This window comes from Cajanus cajan, chromosome 6 (genome assembly GCF_000230855.2).
Source record: "Cajanus cajan strain Asha chromosome 6, NIPB_CcT2T_4, whole genome shotgun sequence".
Lineage (NCBI taxonomy): Eukaryota > Viridiplantae > Streptophyta > Magnoliopsida > Fabales > Fabaceae > Cajanus > Cajanus cajan.
The window spans coordinates 12,213,259-12,233,139 of NC_138522.1; the positions used below are offsets into that span (position 1 = coordinate 12,213,259).

General features: G+C 28.0%; 1 protein-coding gene across 1 annotated transcript; it reads right to left on the reverse strand.

Annotated features, from left to right (window-relative positions):
• Positions 1 to 1,961: 1,961 nt before the first annotated feature.
• On the reverse strand, positions 1,962 to 2,390 carry LOC109809953 (egg cell-secreted protein 1.2). Its single transcript, XM_020373385.3, has one exon. The coding sequence runs from the start codon at positions 2,388 to 2,390 to the stop codon at positions 1,962 to 1,964; it is 429 nt and encodes a 142-aa protein (XP_020228974.2).
• Positions 2,391 to 19,881: the final 17,491 nt, after the last annotated feature.

Below are 19,881 nucleotides of genomic sequence, written 5' to 3' on the forward strand. Positions count from 1 at the left end.
TTATTTTCAAAGAAATGAAAAATAAAAAATAACTATAAAATGTCATTCTAGTCTTACTTTATTCCCATTTTTAGATGTTTGTGCCACATCATTTCCTGTATAATTTTTTAAAAACAAAAAATTGAAAAAAATGTGACTTGTAAAAATAGATTGAGAAAAAAAATCATTATTCTATAGGTATTTGAAAATAAGAAATACAGTAAAATAAGGTGATATATGGAGTTAAGAAATACAAAAGAACGAGAATAAGAAAATAAACTGTGCAAAACATCACCTTTGAATAATTGAATTATATAGTTTAAAATATGTATATTTTCTAACATCTCACCCCACAAGATGTGTCAAGTTTACCACCAAACATGTACGCAGGACTAGTTTAATTAATAGTTGAGTTTAAATTTTGGATATCCAATCAAATTTGAATGATAATTTTGAATTTATAATTGTATTTGAAAATATTTCTATTTTTAATTAATGGATTTTTTCTCGTTTGAAAAGATTAAAAAACATGACAGTAGTCGTGTCCCAAAAAGAGAGGGCAACAACATAAACTTCCGATTCCGACCTGCTCCCACCCAATATGAGATAATACAAGTGTGACTATCTTTGACCTTATTCATGAAAATGTTTGTGTGTAACGCTGCTCTCATAAAAAAATAGCATCCTATATCTCTAAAACAAAAGGTGGGTCCACTGCTTGCAATGCAACAATACTAATACTACCATATCCCATTCGGCCGTGGGACAGTAACAAGTGTCCACACCAGGTAGCAAAATACTCCTACCAATTTTAAAAATATTCTCCCAAAATCAGAACTCACAAAAGTTGTCCCACTTTAGTTCTTAAAAAGTTCCAAAAACTGTGTAAAACATTTTTATCTTCCCAAACATGATACTCTGCACAATGAAGATGTATATTACAAAATTTGAGTAACTTTAAAAACAAAATTTACAAGGACATGATAATCCTTTTCAATAAGAGTAACATATTAATCATGAAAGACTCTCCATTTAATACCACTTTCCTTCACGGCACCCTAAAAATGAATAAAAAAAGGGAACATCTTCTGTTATCCTTGCCCTGAAAGCCTAACAGCAGAGAGATAGACATCACTGTTAGTTGATGGCTTAGGAACAGAACATAGACCCTCTAGCATTTGGAAAACTTTGTTCATGGAAGGCCTCAGACAACACAATTTAGCTGCTGCCCATATGATCATATTTTGTGGCACATGTTGCAGAGTTCACAATCTGTCGTGTACTTCAAAACATGAAAGGATTTAAATTTATCTAGCCCTATTCTACATTTTAACATTTTATTCTTATTAGAGGTGAGTAGGTAGAACCTTGATGTCTTCACTGTTGCTTAATGATGCTATGTGTAAGGCCAAGACTTCATACTAAATTGAATATGACATTATGATGTAAATGAATAACATTTTTACAAAATAGCTTTATGTAGAGATGGACCATTGTTCAATAACTAATCATGATAATTGCTTACTCTTTTTTCCTGGTAAAAACAATCCATCTAGCATCCTCCCTTTTTACTTTTTAATTTTTCAAAAGCCATGACAAAATTGAGTGCTGACCAAAGCTATTCTCAAAAGAGTAGCAATATCCTAATTTCCATAATCTTCTTGTCATTCTCTAGTTCAATTCCCTTTTTTATTTCCTTGCTATATATTGAATGGTGAATCCAGTATTAATTGAACCATACATCATACCCAAATTATTCGTACATTCAACATAAAACTTGAAGGCATAATGTATAAATCAAGAAGGGACAGCAACCTGTTTAAGCATAGAAAACACAATCATGTATGCATTTCATATCATTGATTCATAGTTCATTACATATACCAGAAAAATTGTGTTTTCCACCGAGTGTGAAATTGAAAAAGAAACAAAACAAAACAAAACTCTTATTAGTTATTCATTGAAAACCAAAATTAGTTCCTTTATGGAACAATGTCTTTTGGATCAAATATAGATTGTTGTTGTGGTGGTGGTGGTGGTGGAGGTGAATGAAGAACAGCCTCATCACAATACCCCTCCAACACATCAGTCTCTTCATTGGTGAATCCTAGAGAGTCCACAATGTTGGGCCAACAATCATGTCCAATCACCCTAATTGCATGGCAGCAACTGTGTCCAAGGTAAGTCTCACCATTCAGAAAAAATGTAACAATTTCTCCACTGCATGCTTGTAGTTGCCAAAGTGAATCCCAACAATTGGAGGGTTCACCCTCCAGCTTCAACCTAACTGCAAGGCTTGAAGAGGGGTCAGAGAGTGATCTGGACTGAACCAAAGATGCTGATGAGAGTGAAACCAATGCAGTAATAGCCACCAAAGAAGAAAGAAAGAAAAGATTATGAGTGAAAGCCATTTTTGTCTCAGAAGAAAAAATGAGTGTGTGCATGTGTTGTGGTGAAAGCATGGTTGGGATTTATATAGAATATAGTAGGGTGAGAGTGTTTGGTAACAATTAATGTAAGGAGAGATGAAGCGTGTGAAAACCAGTGAGTTACATAAGGGAAGGTTGGTTCATCTTCTGTGTATTGATTGAGATCAAGATTTTATGGCATTTAAATGTTAACTGGTTCAGCAAGTGTCTCTGTGTCTCCTTTATAACATCCTCAATGATACAATTATTAAGCAATTCACATTATATATTTTTATTTAATTTTGCTTTATCATTGAAATATTAACTTTTAAGTAAAAACTATTCATTATTATTTTTTAGTTACGAGTAACCCACCTTACCCGCAAGTTCAACTACAATGGAAAAAAAAGTTTCCTTTATTTAAAGAACCCAGTTAAACAATTTCCGAGAAATTACTCATAACATGAATATTTGTTAACGATGGATCAATTCATATTTGTCAATTAGGTTCTTAAGCCGTTATGAATGATTAAAATAAACAATAGAATAATACATTTATGAAATAAACAGTTTGTGTATTATATTGGACCGGATCCTGTCTGGCAGAAAGTTCTTCCCATCATTTCTATCTCTTCAGGATATTTATTTGTTCTATATTATTAAATTTATAATAAAAATATTTTTATTATAATTAAAATTTGTAACAAATAAATAAATTTTAAACATATAAATTATACTTTAAATTTATAATAAATAATTTATATTGTGATAAAAAATATTTTTAATTATTTATAACCTTTTAAAATACTAAAATAAATATGAAAATAGTATATTTAAAGAGTTAAGAATTTAAAAATATCAAAATAAATATAAAAATGATGTAAACGGATAATATTTGAAACCTGAAGATAAAATATATATTTTATGCTAATATTTAGTGACCATTTATTAAATAATAAATTGTTGATTTGATATAAAAAATATAAGAGACACTCATATGTTTGAAGAGCAAAGTTCATCTCTTCATCGAAGGAAAATATTCAAATCATAATAAGTGGGAGAAAAAGCGAAGAGAGTGAAGTATTTACAAATCATAGAGAATTATTGTTTATATAGAGATAGTGATTAGACATATGGTTGTATAAGAGTTAGTGAAGCATTATTAATTTTGTTGTTTATATAAAAGGTTTGATGTAATTTTTTGTAGACAGGTTTTCTAAAGTGGTAATTCAACATTTCAGCACTACATCATATAATAAACCAACCGCAAAAACCGTATCATGTCTTTTCTTTTCTATTTTCCCCCCTTATCCAAAGTAAAATTTAACAAGGGTAATATATGATATATCGATCGATAAAAGTTCATACAAAATAGGAAATCAGAAAAGAATAAGCACCTATATATGTCAAAGCTATTGGTCAATCTGATTCTGAAGAATTAATACATACCATCTTACCATCAATCAACATAGCAATAGTGTCCTAGCAAAAAGGAAACCTCAAACACTTCATGGCACACTCCTAACTAGACTTCACTTATCAATTTGTGCCCCTCTTCAATTCATACTTGTCATACAACACAAGAAGAGACAAGCTAAGAAGAACACCAATGTAGATCGAAGTCAAGAAGTTGAACAAACTACCAATGTAATTATAGAATCCTTAAAGGCTAAATAGGATTTTAGAATCTGGGGCGTTGGTAAATTTCTTTTTAATTAATAAAACTCTAGAGAGAAATTAAAGCTTTGAGAACAAGGATATCATTTCTTATTTTGATACTTCTAGGGCTTCAAGACCCTCTCCTGAAATTGAGATTAAGCTTTGGTAGTTGATGAAGAGTCCATAGAGCACAGATTTGAAAAGAGAAGTCAACACTTGGGTTTTTTTATTTATTTAAAAAGTTAATCCCTTTTCTTTTGAATTTAGCTTATAGAAGGTCATTGAAGTAAAAAAAAAAAAAAAACTTATTTATTTATTGTTTGAAGTAGAATTCAATGTTGAAAGTTGCGTTGGAGAGCTAATTTGGACTCAATATTGAGATTCCCTAAGATTTATTTATGTTGTGGTTGAGTTTTAGATCTTGTTGAGGAAAAATAATTAATGAGTTTTGTGGTTGCATGCATGATCAGGATCACATATACAGTGATATCCTAGATATTTTTTTCTCTCTTGTCATGTCTATTAATATGAAATAAACAAAACTAGTATTTTGATTTAATTATGATATATTAAAAAATAGTTGTTAAATAAAATAAATAAATAACAATCTAGTTTTAATTAAAATTATATATATATATATATATATATATATTCTTAGTAAAAAATTAAAGAGTAATTTAGCTCATGTTGTTGATAGAGTTAATAGCAAGCTAGCTGACTGGAAAGATGACTCTAGTCAAATCTATGTTAAGTTCTATCCTACCTGCTTCATGTTGAACCCTTGGTTATAACGATCAAGTATGGTCGGATATAGTTCAAATTATATAATCCACAATTTGTATTATTTAGATTTGAACTCGACAAAATAACTTATCAGTTTAGATGGGTTTTGATTTGAATGGGTCTCAATTTTGTCAAATGATTTTCTATGGATAAAGATGTATTAGATTTTGAATTATTTAATTGGTTCAAATATTTTTTTTCCTAATTTATTATCTTTTTCTTTTCACTTCTTGTATTCTTTTTTTATACATCAAACTATTCAAATATTATTTAGTTCATTTAAAATCAAAATAAATAAAATTATTTAAGTTTCACATAATTTAAATATTATAATAATTTTCTTTAGGTATATAATATAATAAAGGAAATTACAAACTATACTCTCAATTAAAAATTTTTGTGCATTAACTATAAAAATTAAATATGAACCAAAATAAATTTAGTTTTTGAATCTAAATAATAATTACTTTGACCTTTATTTTGTTTGAATGGATTAAGTCCAGATATCAATGAGTACAAAGACTCAAATCAAACCCGATTAAAATTAATCATTTTAAATCATATTTTTAATTCACCTAAATCGATAATCTATTTAAATTCACCCATCACCCTTACTAAAAACATGTGTGAGGCAATCGACAAAGCCTCAAGGTCCTTAATTTGGGGGTTCCTCCCATAATCAGTGGGTGAAAGGCCTTGACCTTAGAACAACTTGTGACATGAATGTGGCATTGGGAAAGCACATGTGGACTAAAGGAACCCACAAAGCTTTTGCTTACTTTTATTATAATTTAAAATATAAGTAAACGTTTTTAATTAATTTATTTACTTCCCTGTTTGTAACATTTTAAAATTAGTTACTATTCATAAATTCTTTATTAGTTGTGTCTGTGCATGTTTCAAACTGGTATTTGGAGGTGCAGTTTGTTTGTTACTATTGAGATTTAGTTTTTGTTTTATCATTATTTATATTCTTTCATCTAATCAGAATGTGATTTTGTGCATGTTGAGATTGTTACTTTTTTTGCAACATTGTACAGGTTGCATAAGCTCTATATTTCAACTTCATGGATCAATAACTACACACAATACACAATATACATCTTAAAAGTGAAAGTTATATCTCTCTCAATTTTTTTTAATATTATTAAACATTTTTTGAATGATGCTCTTTCATCTAGGAATCTTTTGCTACACATGAATTGCTTAACGAGCGAGGAATCTATAAAATTCAAACTATTAATATAATGTAATTTTTTTCTCTAGTATAACGTTTTGTGTGCTTCAATTTAGGTTATTCTAATTTTATAGTAAGAGTGAGTGTTTTTTCTTTAAGGATAACGATTTGTATGTTTTAACTTGGATAATTTTATTATTGCTTTGTTTTTTTAATTTAAAATATTCATTGTATCGTTGATATTAATCTTCTTAAATTTTTTTTTATTCATTTGTGTTCTTAATTTTTCCAAAAATCTTGAAAAGAAAAATATTTTCTTATTCAATATTAACATATATGCAACAATATTTTAAAGTTTTTGAGTAGTAAGGCGAAAAAATTTAAAGGTAAAAATTGTTTATATTAACAACAAAAAATGAAAATTTTCTGATATAAAAAATTTTTACCACTAAATTTTTCTGATTTACTACTTAAAACTTTAAAATATCTATTGTAAACAGGTTGATTTTGGAAGAGAAAAAAAAATAACAAGAGCACAAATAAATATCAATTATATTTATCAAGAAAATTAATATCAATAATATAATGAATACTTCAAATCAAAAAGTAGAACAATTAATAACAACCAATTAAACATAGAGTAAATTAAATTTTAAAAAAATAAAATTAAAGTTGTCAAGATTGAAATATGTAAAATATTATCCTTAAAGAAAAAACACTCTTATTTTACCTGTAATTTGAATTTTAGAATGTATTCATCTCTTAAGATACATCAACCCTTAAATTCTTCAAGTGCAATGAAAGATCTTTAAATCAAAGAAATTACTCTAAAATGTTTAATCGTATTAGAAATTTTTTGAGAAAGAGATAAATTTCATGAAGTACCATGAAGTAACGCATGTTTGCATTTGTGTTAGTGACGTGATTTTTCACGTGCAGCTGAAACTACTCCAATTTATTTCTTCATTAAATCTTTTTTCTTGACATAAAAATATAGAGAAACGTGTTTCAGTGACGTATAAGCAAACACACATTAAATAAGAAGTTAAATGAATAAAAATAAATAAAAGCAGACACACATTAAATAAGAAGTTGAATGGTTAAAAATAAATAAAAACATACTAGAAAAGTAATCGCTGCACGTAAGAAAAGTTAAACTAATAATAACTAAAATAATTAAATTTAAACGGATATATAGATTTAAATTTTAAATTATAACAATAATTTTCATTATGTGACAGTCTATTGGGAAAGCATGTGTGGGACTATATTTTAAAGGAACCCACAAAGCTTTAAGTTACTTTATTAATTATGGTGTAAATACGATCCATCCTTCACTCGAAATCTATGGTTGGAAGCTCTTATTCTTGGATGTCTATGTGCAAGGTGGTTGCTATCCTCAATGACAGGTGAAGGCAACATCTCGGTCTGGTTTCATAAATGGAACTACTACTAGAAAATTACTGTTTAACATCGTCAATTCTACATTAATTTAGGTAAAAACGATGTAAAAATCAAATGCGGTGATATTTTTGTAAATATGCGTATAACATAACATATTTACATCGGTTATGGGTGAGACTAATGTAAATATTGTGTGTTTTACATCATTTTTAGTGGGACTGATGTAGTATTGAAGCGCGATGTCAATTTTGTGAATAATTATAAATACATCTACATCGGTTCACCCAATAATCGATGTAGTATTGAGAAGCTTATATTGACTCGCGAGAGCCCTTTCTCCATGAAGAACATTCTGTTGAAGCATCATCTTCTTCTACAAAGAAAGTGTGCGTTCCTTAATTGTAAGCATCATCTTGTTTCCTTTGTTTGCTAACCTACACAAGCCCTTTCCCCCCTGAAGAACCCTCTCTCGAAGCATCATCTTGTCCGTAAAGAAGTGTGCGCAAACTGTGGTATAACCCTAACCGATGTAAATATGCTTTATATTATACGCATATTTACAAAAATACCATCGCATTTGATTTTTACATCGTTTTTACCTAAACTGATGTAGAATTGACGATGTTGAACAGTAACTTTCTAGTAGTGTTGCTAATAATCATAATTTTTAAAATTGGACTGAACTGTTTGGTCAGATTGACGAGAAACTAATCCTTAATCAATTCGATTGATCTAGAAACCATTTTACAACAAATAAATGAAAAATTGACAGTAACTATTAAAATCGGTTAAAAAAAATCAACTAAACCAGTTTGAATCAATCTAATTAAAAATATTTTAAATTTTAAAAATTTAATTTAAAATTTTGGTAATAAATAAATACATATTTAATATAAAAAAAACTAGTATTTTAACTTGTGCATTGTATAAACATGTTTATTATATATAATATAATTAAAATTTATAATAAATTATATATAAAAATATTATTTTTGAATATATAAATTATATTTAAAACATATATACATAAATATTTTTAAACATATAAATTACATTTTAGATTCATGATATTTTATTAAAAAAAATATTTTTTATTTATTGATAATTTATTTTAAAATATTAATATTTAGTTGATAAAAAATTATGATAAATAAAATAAATTATAAAAAGTTAAAAAAAATCCTTATAAACCCTCTCAATAAGGAAAAACTCTTAAAAATACTCTTACATAAGATAGAGGTTCGAGTATAATATATAAGAGTTGATTACAAATTAAAATAATTTATTTTTAATACTTATCTTAATATAAATATAATTTAATCATTTATGTTAATATCTATTTTATAATATCTTTATTTTTTATAATTTATATTATATTAATTTGATACCTTTTATTTTATGTGTAAACTTATTATTAATGGAATTTATTGTATTTTATTAAAATTTAAACATAAATATTATATATTTAGTTTAAAATTTTACGTATACATTAAATACTAAAAACTTATAAATCATAATTTATTTTAATTTTTAATTTTATAAAATTATGATATTATATTATTTAATATTATTTTTAATAATAATAATTATTATTATTTTAAAAATATTAGTTTAACTATAGTTCAAACATAATTGAACTATTAAACTTTAAACTAATGTCTAAAAGAAGTTCAATAATCGATCTAATTTTAAAAACATCACTCATACCTTACAACTGAATATCATTAATTAATTGTATTTTTTTTTTACACTATCAAAACATTTTAATTATTGCAAACAAATCTACAAGATAGTTAAAATATCAAATTGCTCCACTACATTTTTCTTACAAGATTCTCCCAACAACTTTAATTATACGTAATTACCTTATAAATCACCTCATGATATTCTACATCTGCCAAATTTGTCCAAAGGTGCTTTTTTCTTCTTCTTCTTCTTCTTTTGAAGAACAGAAGTGCTATCTTAGAATTGAAGAAATAGGAAAAAAGAGATGCTCCTCCACATGATAATTTGATGAAAACTTTTCTTTACCTTGAAATGGAATGGCATTTCTTTCTTCCAAAATATATATCATGATTGAAAATTTATGCATTATCATTTAGGGATGAGAAAAATGTTGGTATATATATATATAGACGTTGTGTGTATAAATCAAGTATACTAATATATTCATCGATAAACATCATCATTTTGATTTTGAACTATTTGACATTTGACAACCACATATAAATCCAGATATATAATTTAAAACTTAATAAGTAGGTGAATAGTGTGACATTTGCATGTTATGGAAACCCCACCGAACAACATTCTTGCTGCCATCAAAAGCAAACAAAGAAACCTCTCCTTTTCTTGGAATATGGTTCCCACAAAAGCAAGTTAAGCGTTTTCCTTAAGCCAGGTTAGCCTCATTCATAATACATCAAATAGATTTTTTTTTCTCACGATAGCGGTGACTAATCTCCTCGCTACACAAGGCAGGATTCGAATCCCTGACCTTGCTTAAGCGTGGATCAACCCCTACCGTTGAACCACACACTTGGGGTTAATACATCAAATAGATAAATTACAAATGAAAATAATGTTCGATTAATAAACTCCTATATATTAAATACTTAACTCTTACATGTTACATACAAATAGTTATATTTTCATGAAAGTATTTTTTTTATATAAAAAATCTTGTTATTTTTAGAACTTTTTAGAATAGTAGATCTGAACACATCCAATGGTGGATGATCATTAAAGGTGGTGATCCCCTTTTTTAAGGATCTAAAATAATTATGATGTCATCTTAGAATAGTGAATTTGAACCTTATTCAATCTTACAAAATTGGCTCGTAAGGTGAGAATTGCTCTCTACTTATATACCATTTAATTATATAATCTCTAGTTAATGTAGAACTGCGATTTTTTCCGATAAAACTGATTCAATCGATCCAAAACTGATATATAGAAAAAACTGGTTTGAACTGGTATTGTTATTTTTTATTATATGATTATTTTGGTTTTAAGAGTATATTTACATTTTTCTTGTAAAAAAAGAAGAGAGAACTGTATTTGGTCCTTTTATAAATGAGACCAGAAACGTATTTTCTTTAACCATTGAAGTTTGAGTTATTTATGCACAGAAACGTATTTGTACATCTATTATTTTCACATTAATTGTCATTATATTTAATACGCTAACAATTACTGAGTATTATTGTTAGGAGAATTTAGATGCGTAATACTAAGAATCTCAAATTGTAGGCGTAAATGTACATTAATAATGATAAATGATATTATGTGTTTAATTAATTAACTCTCCTTTCCTTTTAATGGAAGATGATTTTACTCAAGTTAGTATCACTATAGATGGCAATTTTTTAATATTTGATACAATTGTGTATATAATATTTAAATTTAATATTACTAATTATACTATTTTTTATTATTAAGAAAAATCATAACGATAACAATGAAAATAAAACTTAATTTTTAATGCATCGATCTGACTCTCCATTACCATGTGGTTGTTAGTGGTTAAAGTAATGAATACAATTTAATACATACTATTTTTCTTCTGATCTTATTTATTATTTAAGTACAATTAAAACATATTTTAATTAAAACATATTTTAAGAAAATATTTAATTATATATCCGATATTCTATTCTTAAAAAATATAAAATATATGGACAAAATATCCTTATCTATGGTTGCTGCATGATTAGATAAATATCAGAATTTTTTTTTAATTCTTCTATATTTTCTTCTCACTAATACTCCTGCTTATTATTGAGAAAATATTGAATATATATATATATATATATATATATATATATATATATATATATATATATTCAAGGTTTCAATTGCATTTTATTTTATATTCAATACATTCTCAATAATAAATGAGAATTAGAAAGAAGAGGAAAAAATAATTAATGTATTACCAGTTGAAGTATCAATAAGACGATCGTTAAAAAAAGTAATTAATATATTCTTAATATTTTTAAACGTCATATAAATTAAGACTAAGAAATATTTCAAAATTAAAAAAATAAAATGAGATAAAGAAAGTAAAATTTTATACAGAATAATATATATAACATATAAAATATATGGATTAGTTTTTAAAATGATTTTCAAAAAAACAAATAAAAATGAGGTTCACATACCCAAATTTTGTAACACAGTATGATTTTTATATTTTATTGATTAATTACATGATATGTGTTATTTAATTATTGAATTGTTGTATTTATAGTTGTTTTAGAATTTTAAGGGTCAAAAGATCCTTAAAAGTTAAGTTGTTATGAAGTTATTTTAGTTAGAGTCAAGTTGACCAAGCTTAGGAGATAATATATATAAGATTTTTTTAAGATGTGAATTTCATACGTTCATATTCTTAGAAAACTTAGAGAGAAGTTAGAGAGAGAAAGTCTGGAGCTTGGAAAAGTTTTCCTCCTTCTAATCCATAAACCCCTTATAAGTCTTTCCCAATAGTTGATTAGTAGAGAAAGATTGAAGATTTAAGGCTTGGGAGCTAAGAATTTGAGTTGAGAGAGAGTCATATGACAACCTTGGGAAATCCTATTCCTCCTTTTTCCTTTTCCTTGATTTTTGAGCAATTTGAGGTAAGAGGAGTTTGTGATTGATGATTTTTGAGTTATGATATTTAATTGTTCTTTGAATTCATCGGTTGATGACTATTTTGATTGAATTAAGGTGAGATGATAAATTGTCTTGAGTTTTAGTTTCTTGAAAGCGTTTTTAAGAGAAATGGATGATTCTTTAAAATCTATGGTTGCATGTTGTTTCTAATACTGAAATTGTATCAATTGAGGTGTGTGTATGTTATAAATGAAATTGCATGCTGGCTGGATTTGTGAAAATTGCAAGTTTGAGCCAGATTGAGATTTATGCCAAGTGTGGAAATCCTCATCTTGTTGAGTGCAACTTCATGGCATTGAATGTGATGAAGTTAGGGGTTCTCTACCTTAATGACACTAAATGCAGGATTGGTAGTGCCGAGCGTGAGTTACTTAGAGACTTTTTGACTTGGTTAGGTCAAATGTGATTGCTCGAGAAGCTCTTTGACTTGATAATGTTGGGTCCAAGATGAGTAGTGTCAAGCCTAATCAAGATAGAGACTCTCTACCTAGACAATGTTGAATACAAGTTTTATGGCATTAGACGAGAGTCATGCGGAGGCTATTTGTTTGGATGAAGTTGACTGTAGGTTTATCTATATATATATATATTATACATGATTAACATAGAGGCTATTTTCCTCATCTACACCAGGCGCAGATGGAATGACGTCGGGTGTGGGCTAGCTAGAAGCTCTCTACCTCAATGATGTCGAGCATAGTAAATGGCGTCAGGCTTGGTTTGTTGAAGGAAACTTGTTCTTAGTTGCCTAAGTGTTGAAAATTTGTTAAGTATGTTGATTACTTACATGATATATGATGTTGTATGCTTCTAGTTCATCATGCATTTAATCTGTGATGTATAATGATGTTTAAGTTGCATAAGTTGTAATTGGCCTATGAATAAAAGATGACTAAGTTGTAAGTTGATTAAAAATGTTAACTTGTATAGACATGTGATGCATGCTTAAGTTGAGATGCATAAAATTTGGAAGAGAGTAAAGTTGTTTTAGAAATTAAATTATTCCATTGTGTAATTATAAGGTGAGGTGATCTTAGAACTCAAAATGAAAACCCTTCAGTGAGTAAATTGCTTTTTGAATAGAATTTTTTTAAAAGTTGTTTCCTATAGATTTTTGTGTGGAAACCATATGAGAGTCGGGTCGAGCCATATGTGTTATAAGCAAACAAAATTGAGTAAGGTATGAGGTCAAGGGTTAAAATTCTTAATTGATTACTAGGAAGGCACGTACTATTTGGAGGGTAGTTGATAGACTAATTTCATATTAGGCTTAGTTATGTATGCTAAAGTTGTGGTAGACTCACATTCGAGTTGTTCTACCCTAACAATAATACTAAACTTTTCTAGTTTAAGTGACAAAACCTAAGAAATCAACATAGTTGTTAAACAAGTGCTCAAAGAGACTTGAAGTTGTTTATACTTGACCTGGTTGTGATAGGTCAGACGTTGTGGTTCAGTAGGGTTAAACTACTTAGACTACTCTTTTCATTTGTTGGAGATCTTTATAAGTTGATATTTGTAATGATGCATTAGTTGTTTAAAGTTGTTAAGTTGTGGATAAAGTTGCTTGTGTTGAAAAAGTTATACATTATGAATGATAATCGAAGTTGAAGTTATGTCTTGAGATAACTTGTTGATTTAAGTTGTTTATGTTATTTATAGTTGTGATATTATTGCTTTCTATTATATTATTTTCTTTCACAAATTCATCCTTTCTTTTCTTGTTGTTGGACTGCAATAATCATACTTAGTATGATAACAAGGTAGGATTAGGCTGGATGACTTGCTTGGTGGAGGGTCATGCTAGAGATGACTTGGTTTTGTGATACTAAGGATGGCAATAGGATGGGACAGGTATTGGTTTCAATGTCTTGTGCCTTATACCCATCCCTGTCCCCATACCCAACGGATATGAATTTTGCATCTCATTCCTGTCTTCGTTGGATATCAAGTATACCTATACTTGTTCAAAAATTATTAAAATAGTTTTTTTTTTGCAAAAAAGATATGAAAAAGACAAAATTTTCAACATAGAATAGCAATTACAAAATTATATTGATTATGTTTCATTTGAAATAAATTTAAAATAGAGTAAGAGTTACATAAATGTTAAGTAGATTCTAAAAAAATAAATAAAGTTTCTAGAAATTTAAAGCGAGTATGGGTATAGGTACAAAAACAGGGAGGGTATGTATATACTTATCTTTATCTCCGTACCCAATTTAATAAATCGTATTATCTACATCCATATATGTGCCTAGTCAAATTAGATATTTCTTATCAAAGTCAGGGCGAGTTTAAGCATTGCCATAGGTACGAGTTTAATTGCTACCTATATGTGATATTATTCTAATATAGTATCTTATGTATAGACGTTTAGTACTTTGTATATTTTGATGCATATTGTATATATGTAAATGGTTTATATGTAACATCATAAGGAGATTTATGTTTTTTAGTCATCTAAGTAGCAACTATTAGGTCAAAAAACAATCTTTAATCCCTCACTTTATGTTTTAATGATAATAAATATAGATATTATTCTAAAAAAAAGTTTTTCAAATAAAATGTTAAGACAAATAGTTGAAAGAAGATAAATTATTATGACATTGAGCCTCATAGATGAAGCACCTCATTTGTAAGACACATATTATGCATTTATATCATTTACGATGTATGGTAACTGAATCATCTTTGTTTATATGATTCGTTAACAAATCAAAAGAAATAAAAAGCTTTTTCAGTACTCGCACTTCACTAAGGAACAAAAGACATTTTGCATTATAAAAAGGACTAACATATCCCTCAAAGCACATAAAATCTTAGAAAAAGTTGTTTTGGACTGACACGTGCATGATTCTTTTCTTTTAGTACTCAAAAGGTGATAAGTAGCTTTGTCTATTAGATAAAAAGTGACAATTTGGTGAAACACATTTAATATTTGCATTTATTGCGCCAACACATTTTTCCTCACAAGGAGCAAAAGATGAAGACAAATGAAGCAAGCTTGTGATAGATGCTCAAGGATTTTCAGCAATCATCTTCATGAAGCACCTATATAAAGAAGCTTAAAGATTCAAAAAGAAGAAAAGACTTACATGAACACAATTTTATATTTCATTCCTTTTGTAGAAAGCCTTGTACTTAATTGGTTGTATCATGTCTTGGTAGTAAGATGAAACAACATTTTTTATTTTTCCAACTTTAACTTTATGTTATTGCTTTAAGCCTAGAGAGTCTTGATTATAAAAAAATATTTGGTTGTTGAAGCTTAAAGAGACTTGTCTGTAAAAGAATACTTAGTTTTTGAAAATTGGAGAGATTGTGTTTAAAGAATACTTGGATAGTTGCTTGAAGACCCAAGTCGAAGAACACTTAGTTTGAGTTCAAAGTGACTTGTGAAAGAATACTTGTATCATTGCAAATAAAGTGGAACTTGATTAAGTTAATATAGAATTGGACGTAGTCTCGATAACTGAGACGAACTAGTATAAAAACATTGTGTGTTTTTCTTACTTAGTTATTCATTTCAACAAGTCAAGTATTCTTGAAACAACAAAATCTCTCCAAAAGAACAAAACCTCCTCAAGCTTCAAGCTATAACACAAAATTAAAGTGGGTAAGCATAGTTTTTTGATATTACTTACAAGACGTGATATAAAAATAATTAACTATAGAGCTTTTTGTATAAAATGAATTTACAATGAATATATTCTTCTATATCTACGTTGCTTGTTGTTTATTTTGAATCTTCAAACTTATTTATATAGGTGCTTTATGAAAATAACTGTTGCAAATCGTAGAGTTTCACACTTAGGCTTGCTTTATATTTCTTCATCTTTCTTCCTTGTAGAATAAAGTGTTTGTTGATACACTAAATATGAGCGTTAAATGTATTTCACCAAATTATCATCTCTTATTTAATTAAGGAGACTATTTATTACTTTAAAAGTATAAAATGGAAGAAGTTGTTGCGTGTGTCAATCAAAAATGACTTTATCTAATACTTCACATGCTTCAAGATACTTGTTTGTCCTTTTCTTTAATGAAAATAAAATATTTGTTCTTTTATGAAATTCAAGTACAAAAGAAGCTTTTATCCATTTGTTTTGTTAAGGAATAACATAGATATAAATGATTTAGTTTTCAAACATCATAAATAATATATTTAATGTATTCATCTTAGAAAGATGAAGTGATTCGTTTGAAAGACTACATGTCATTACGACCAATCATCTTTCTAATTCGTGTTTCTTATAGGATCTAAAAAACAATTTTTTTTTATAAAAAAAGTTTATGTTTGTTACATTAAAACTCATTCCTAAGGGGTCTAATATCGCTTTTGATCTAATAATATTTCTTAATGTTGAAAATTATTTTTTTAATACAATTTTATATATCATTACGTGTATAAATAGGATTTATTATATATTTTTTACTCACCACATTCCTAGTTTTCTTCTTCTTTTTCACTCTTTATCTCTCAAAATTCATTATTAAGCCAATTTTATCTACCTTGATGTTTTAATCACCATAAATTAACTCCACAATGGATCATGACACTTCTGGGTATTAGTGAAGGTCAATCTTGTGAAAGAGATCTAGAAACAACATTTGAGTTTACATCTGAACCACAAATTCCATTATTTTAAACTCAAATTGGTTTGGATAATGTTACCCTCGATGAAAAAGAAAAAATGAGTGAACTCCTAAACAATAAAGATCAAGGTTCAACATGGACGACGATAAACTTCTCACCCAATCATGTTAAATATTTTGAAGGATCCAATTATGAAACTGGACCAAAAAGAATTTTCTTTTTAGTTAAGGTATGTTAGGTAACATAGATTGTATGCATTGGGAATGAAAAAAATTTCCAGTAGCATGGAAAGGTCAATATTGTTATGATCATGGAAAACCTACAATCATGCCTGAAGTAGTGATATAGTATATCCATGGATTTTGTAGTTGAGTTACCTAGAACCACAAAGAACCTAGATTCTATCTTGGTGATAGTGGATAGACCAACTAAGTTTGCTCATTTCATTCCGATTAACATTAGGTACCCTTTGGATAAATTAACCAAGTTTTATATAGGAAAGATTGCGAGATTGCATGAGGTCTCATTTAATATAGTTTTTGATAAAGATCCTAGATTCACCACTAGATTTTAGGAGATTTTGCATAAGGCATTAGGAAAAAACTTGGGTTGAGTTTAGTCTATCATCCCAAACAGATGACCAAATCGAGAGAACCATCCAATCCTTAGAGGATTTTCTAAAATCTTATGTCTTAAAACACAAGGGTAGTTGGGATAATTTCCTACCTTTGATAAAGTTCACCTACAACAACAACTACCCATTCCAATATTGGGATGATACCTTATGAAACCCTTTTATGGTAAAAGATGTAGGAAATCCTTATGTTGGGTAGAACTTGATGAGAGTTCTATGTTAGGACTGGAAACAATCCAACAAACCACCAAAAAAATGAGGTTTATCCAATATAGGATGAGGACAATCTAGAGTAGGTAATAGAGTTACCATCATAAGAGAAGGAAAGACCTTGAGTTTAAAAATAAGATTGTGTTTTCCTTAAAGTAGCTCCTTGAATTGGTGTTGGTGAGCACTAAAGTCCCACAAACTTACTCTCTATTTCATTGGTTCTTACCAAATCCTAAAGAGGATTGGTGAAGTAGCCTATCAAATACCCTTACACCCACCTCTTTCAAATTTACATAGTATCTTTCATGTCTCATAACTCAAAAAATATGTGCATGACCCTTCACATATCCTTGAATCTACCAATATCCAATTTAAGGAAAATCTTACCTATGAAATTGTTCCTTTAATGATTGATGATAAGAGAGTGAAACGATTAAGACGAAAAAAATACCCTTTTGGTTAAGGTTGTTTGGGAAGGGAACACAGAGGAGAGTGCTGCTTGGGAGTTGGAAAGTCCAATGTAAGAGTCATATCCATATTTATTTGATTCAGGTAATCTCAAGGATGTAATTTCAAAAATGGGGAGAGTTGTAACACCCCAAAAATTTCTAAATAAATTAATAAGAGTTGCTAGCAACACACTCTTTTAAACATACTCTGGCTAATTGATTAAAATTTATTAAAAACACAAAATTTGGTGGGTCTCACATCCTATTTAATGACTATTTTACTTGATTTTGTAGTTTTCAATGGATTTTAACCAATAAAAGTGGACATGTTATGAGAAGTGTGTTACTAGTATTCATCCTTATATATATAAGGTTAAAATATTTTTTAGTCCATATTATTTCACTTATTTTACCTTTTAATTTCTATAGTTTAAAATACTTTTTTAGTTCTCATACTTATCTTTTTCAATCCTTTTTATTCCTTGTAATTTTAGATATCTTTTTTTAATCTCTATACTTACAATTTTCTAATCTTTTAGTCCATATTGTTAATTTTTTGGTAATGTTTGTTTAATGTTGATGTGATAAAGATTTTCAATTTTGTGAGGGTAAAAAAAGATATCTCAACAATGAACATAACATGTGAAGGTATAGGAGAGGTACAAAATGTCGGGAGTAGGGATGGCAACGGGGTGGGGCGGGTACGGGTTTCATGATACCCGTCCCCGTTTCCGCGAGCCAAACCCATCCCCGTCCCCGTCGGGTATGTGATTTTCATTCCCATCCCCGTCCCCGTCGGGTATCGGGTATACCCGTACCCGTACCCGTACCCGTCAATTTTTTTTTTTTTTTAAAAAAAAAAATATATTTTTAAATTATTTTTTTAATTATATTATAATTATAATTAGGTTATTTCTCTATCTCATATTATAATAAATAATCACACATAAAAAAATATTAAAATTCTTTAATATAATTAAATTGAAAGTGAGTATTAAATTAAAAATTGGAACGGGGACGGGTATGGGTACGGGTACGGGGCGGGTAAGTACATACCCGTACCCGTACCCGATTTAATATATCGGGTTTTACCCGTACCCGTACCCGTACCCGGTCAAACCGAGTATTTCCCGTCAAAGTCGGGACGGGTTCAAGTATTACCTGCGGGTACGGGTATATTTGTCATCCCTAGTCGGGAGACCTAATTTACAGTATCTCCAACAAAATAAATTTAACATAAGATACAAAGTACAATTAATATTTCTTTCATGTTAACACAAAAAAGATAATATTATAAAAAAAGATAAACCACAAAGACTTAAAAAGATTAAAAAAATTACAAGTTTATGGAAGTTAAAAGATTTATTTTAAATTATAAGAACTAATTTATTTAAAAATAAATATAAAAATTTTAAAAAATATTTTAAATTATAAAAAATAAAAAATAAAGTAATTAAAATTATAAAGACTCAAAAATATATTTTAATTTATATAAAATCTATTGGTCTTACATTTTTTTTCTCCGCACTTCCTTACTAGCTTCGATGCATGTAACCACGGAGGGGGAGAGAGAAGCGTGCGTGCAGGATTTTTTTTTTTCTTTTTTTCTTTATGTATTTTTCATCATCATGTAATTTCTTTATTATTAATATTTAATAATTTATGTACATTAAAATAATTATGTGGATTATTTATTACCATTTTTATACATTTTAAAATGTTGTTTATTATATTTATACAAAATAATATCGTTATCCACATTATATTAATATATCTAATTATAATAATTAAATTCATTTTTAATTTTTAAAAAAGTGAACTGTAAATAAAAATAATAATAAAAGTGTGTATAAGAACAAAATTTGTAAGAATATAGTGTGATTCGCTCAAAAATAATGTAATATATTAGATCCATTTAA

Excerpts from the sequence above, each read along its gene's own strand:
- LOC109809953 (XM_020373385.3), bottom strand. The coding sequence starts at position 2,390 with ATGGCTTTCACTCATAATCTTTTCTTTCTTTCTTCTTTGGTGGCTATT.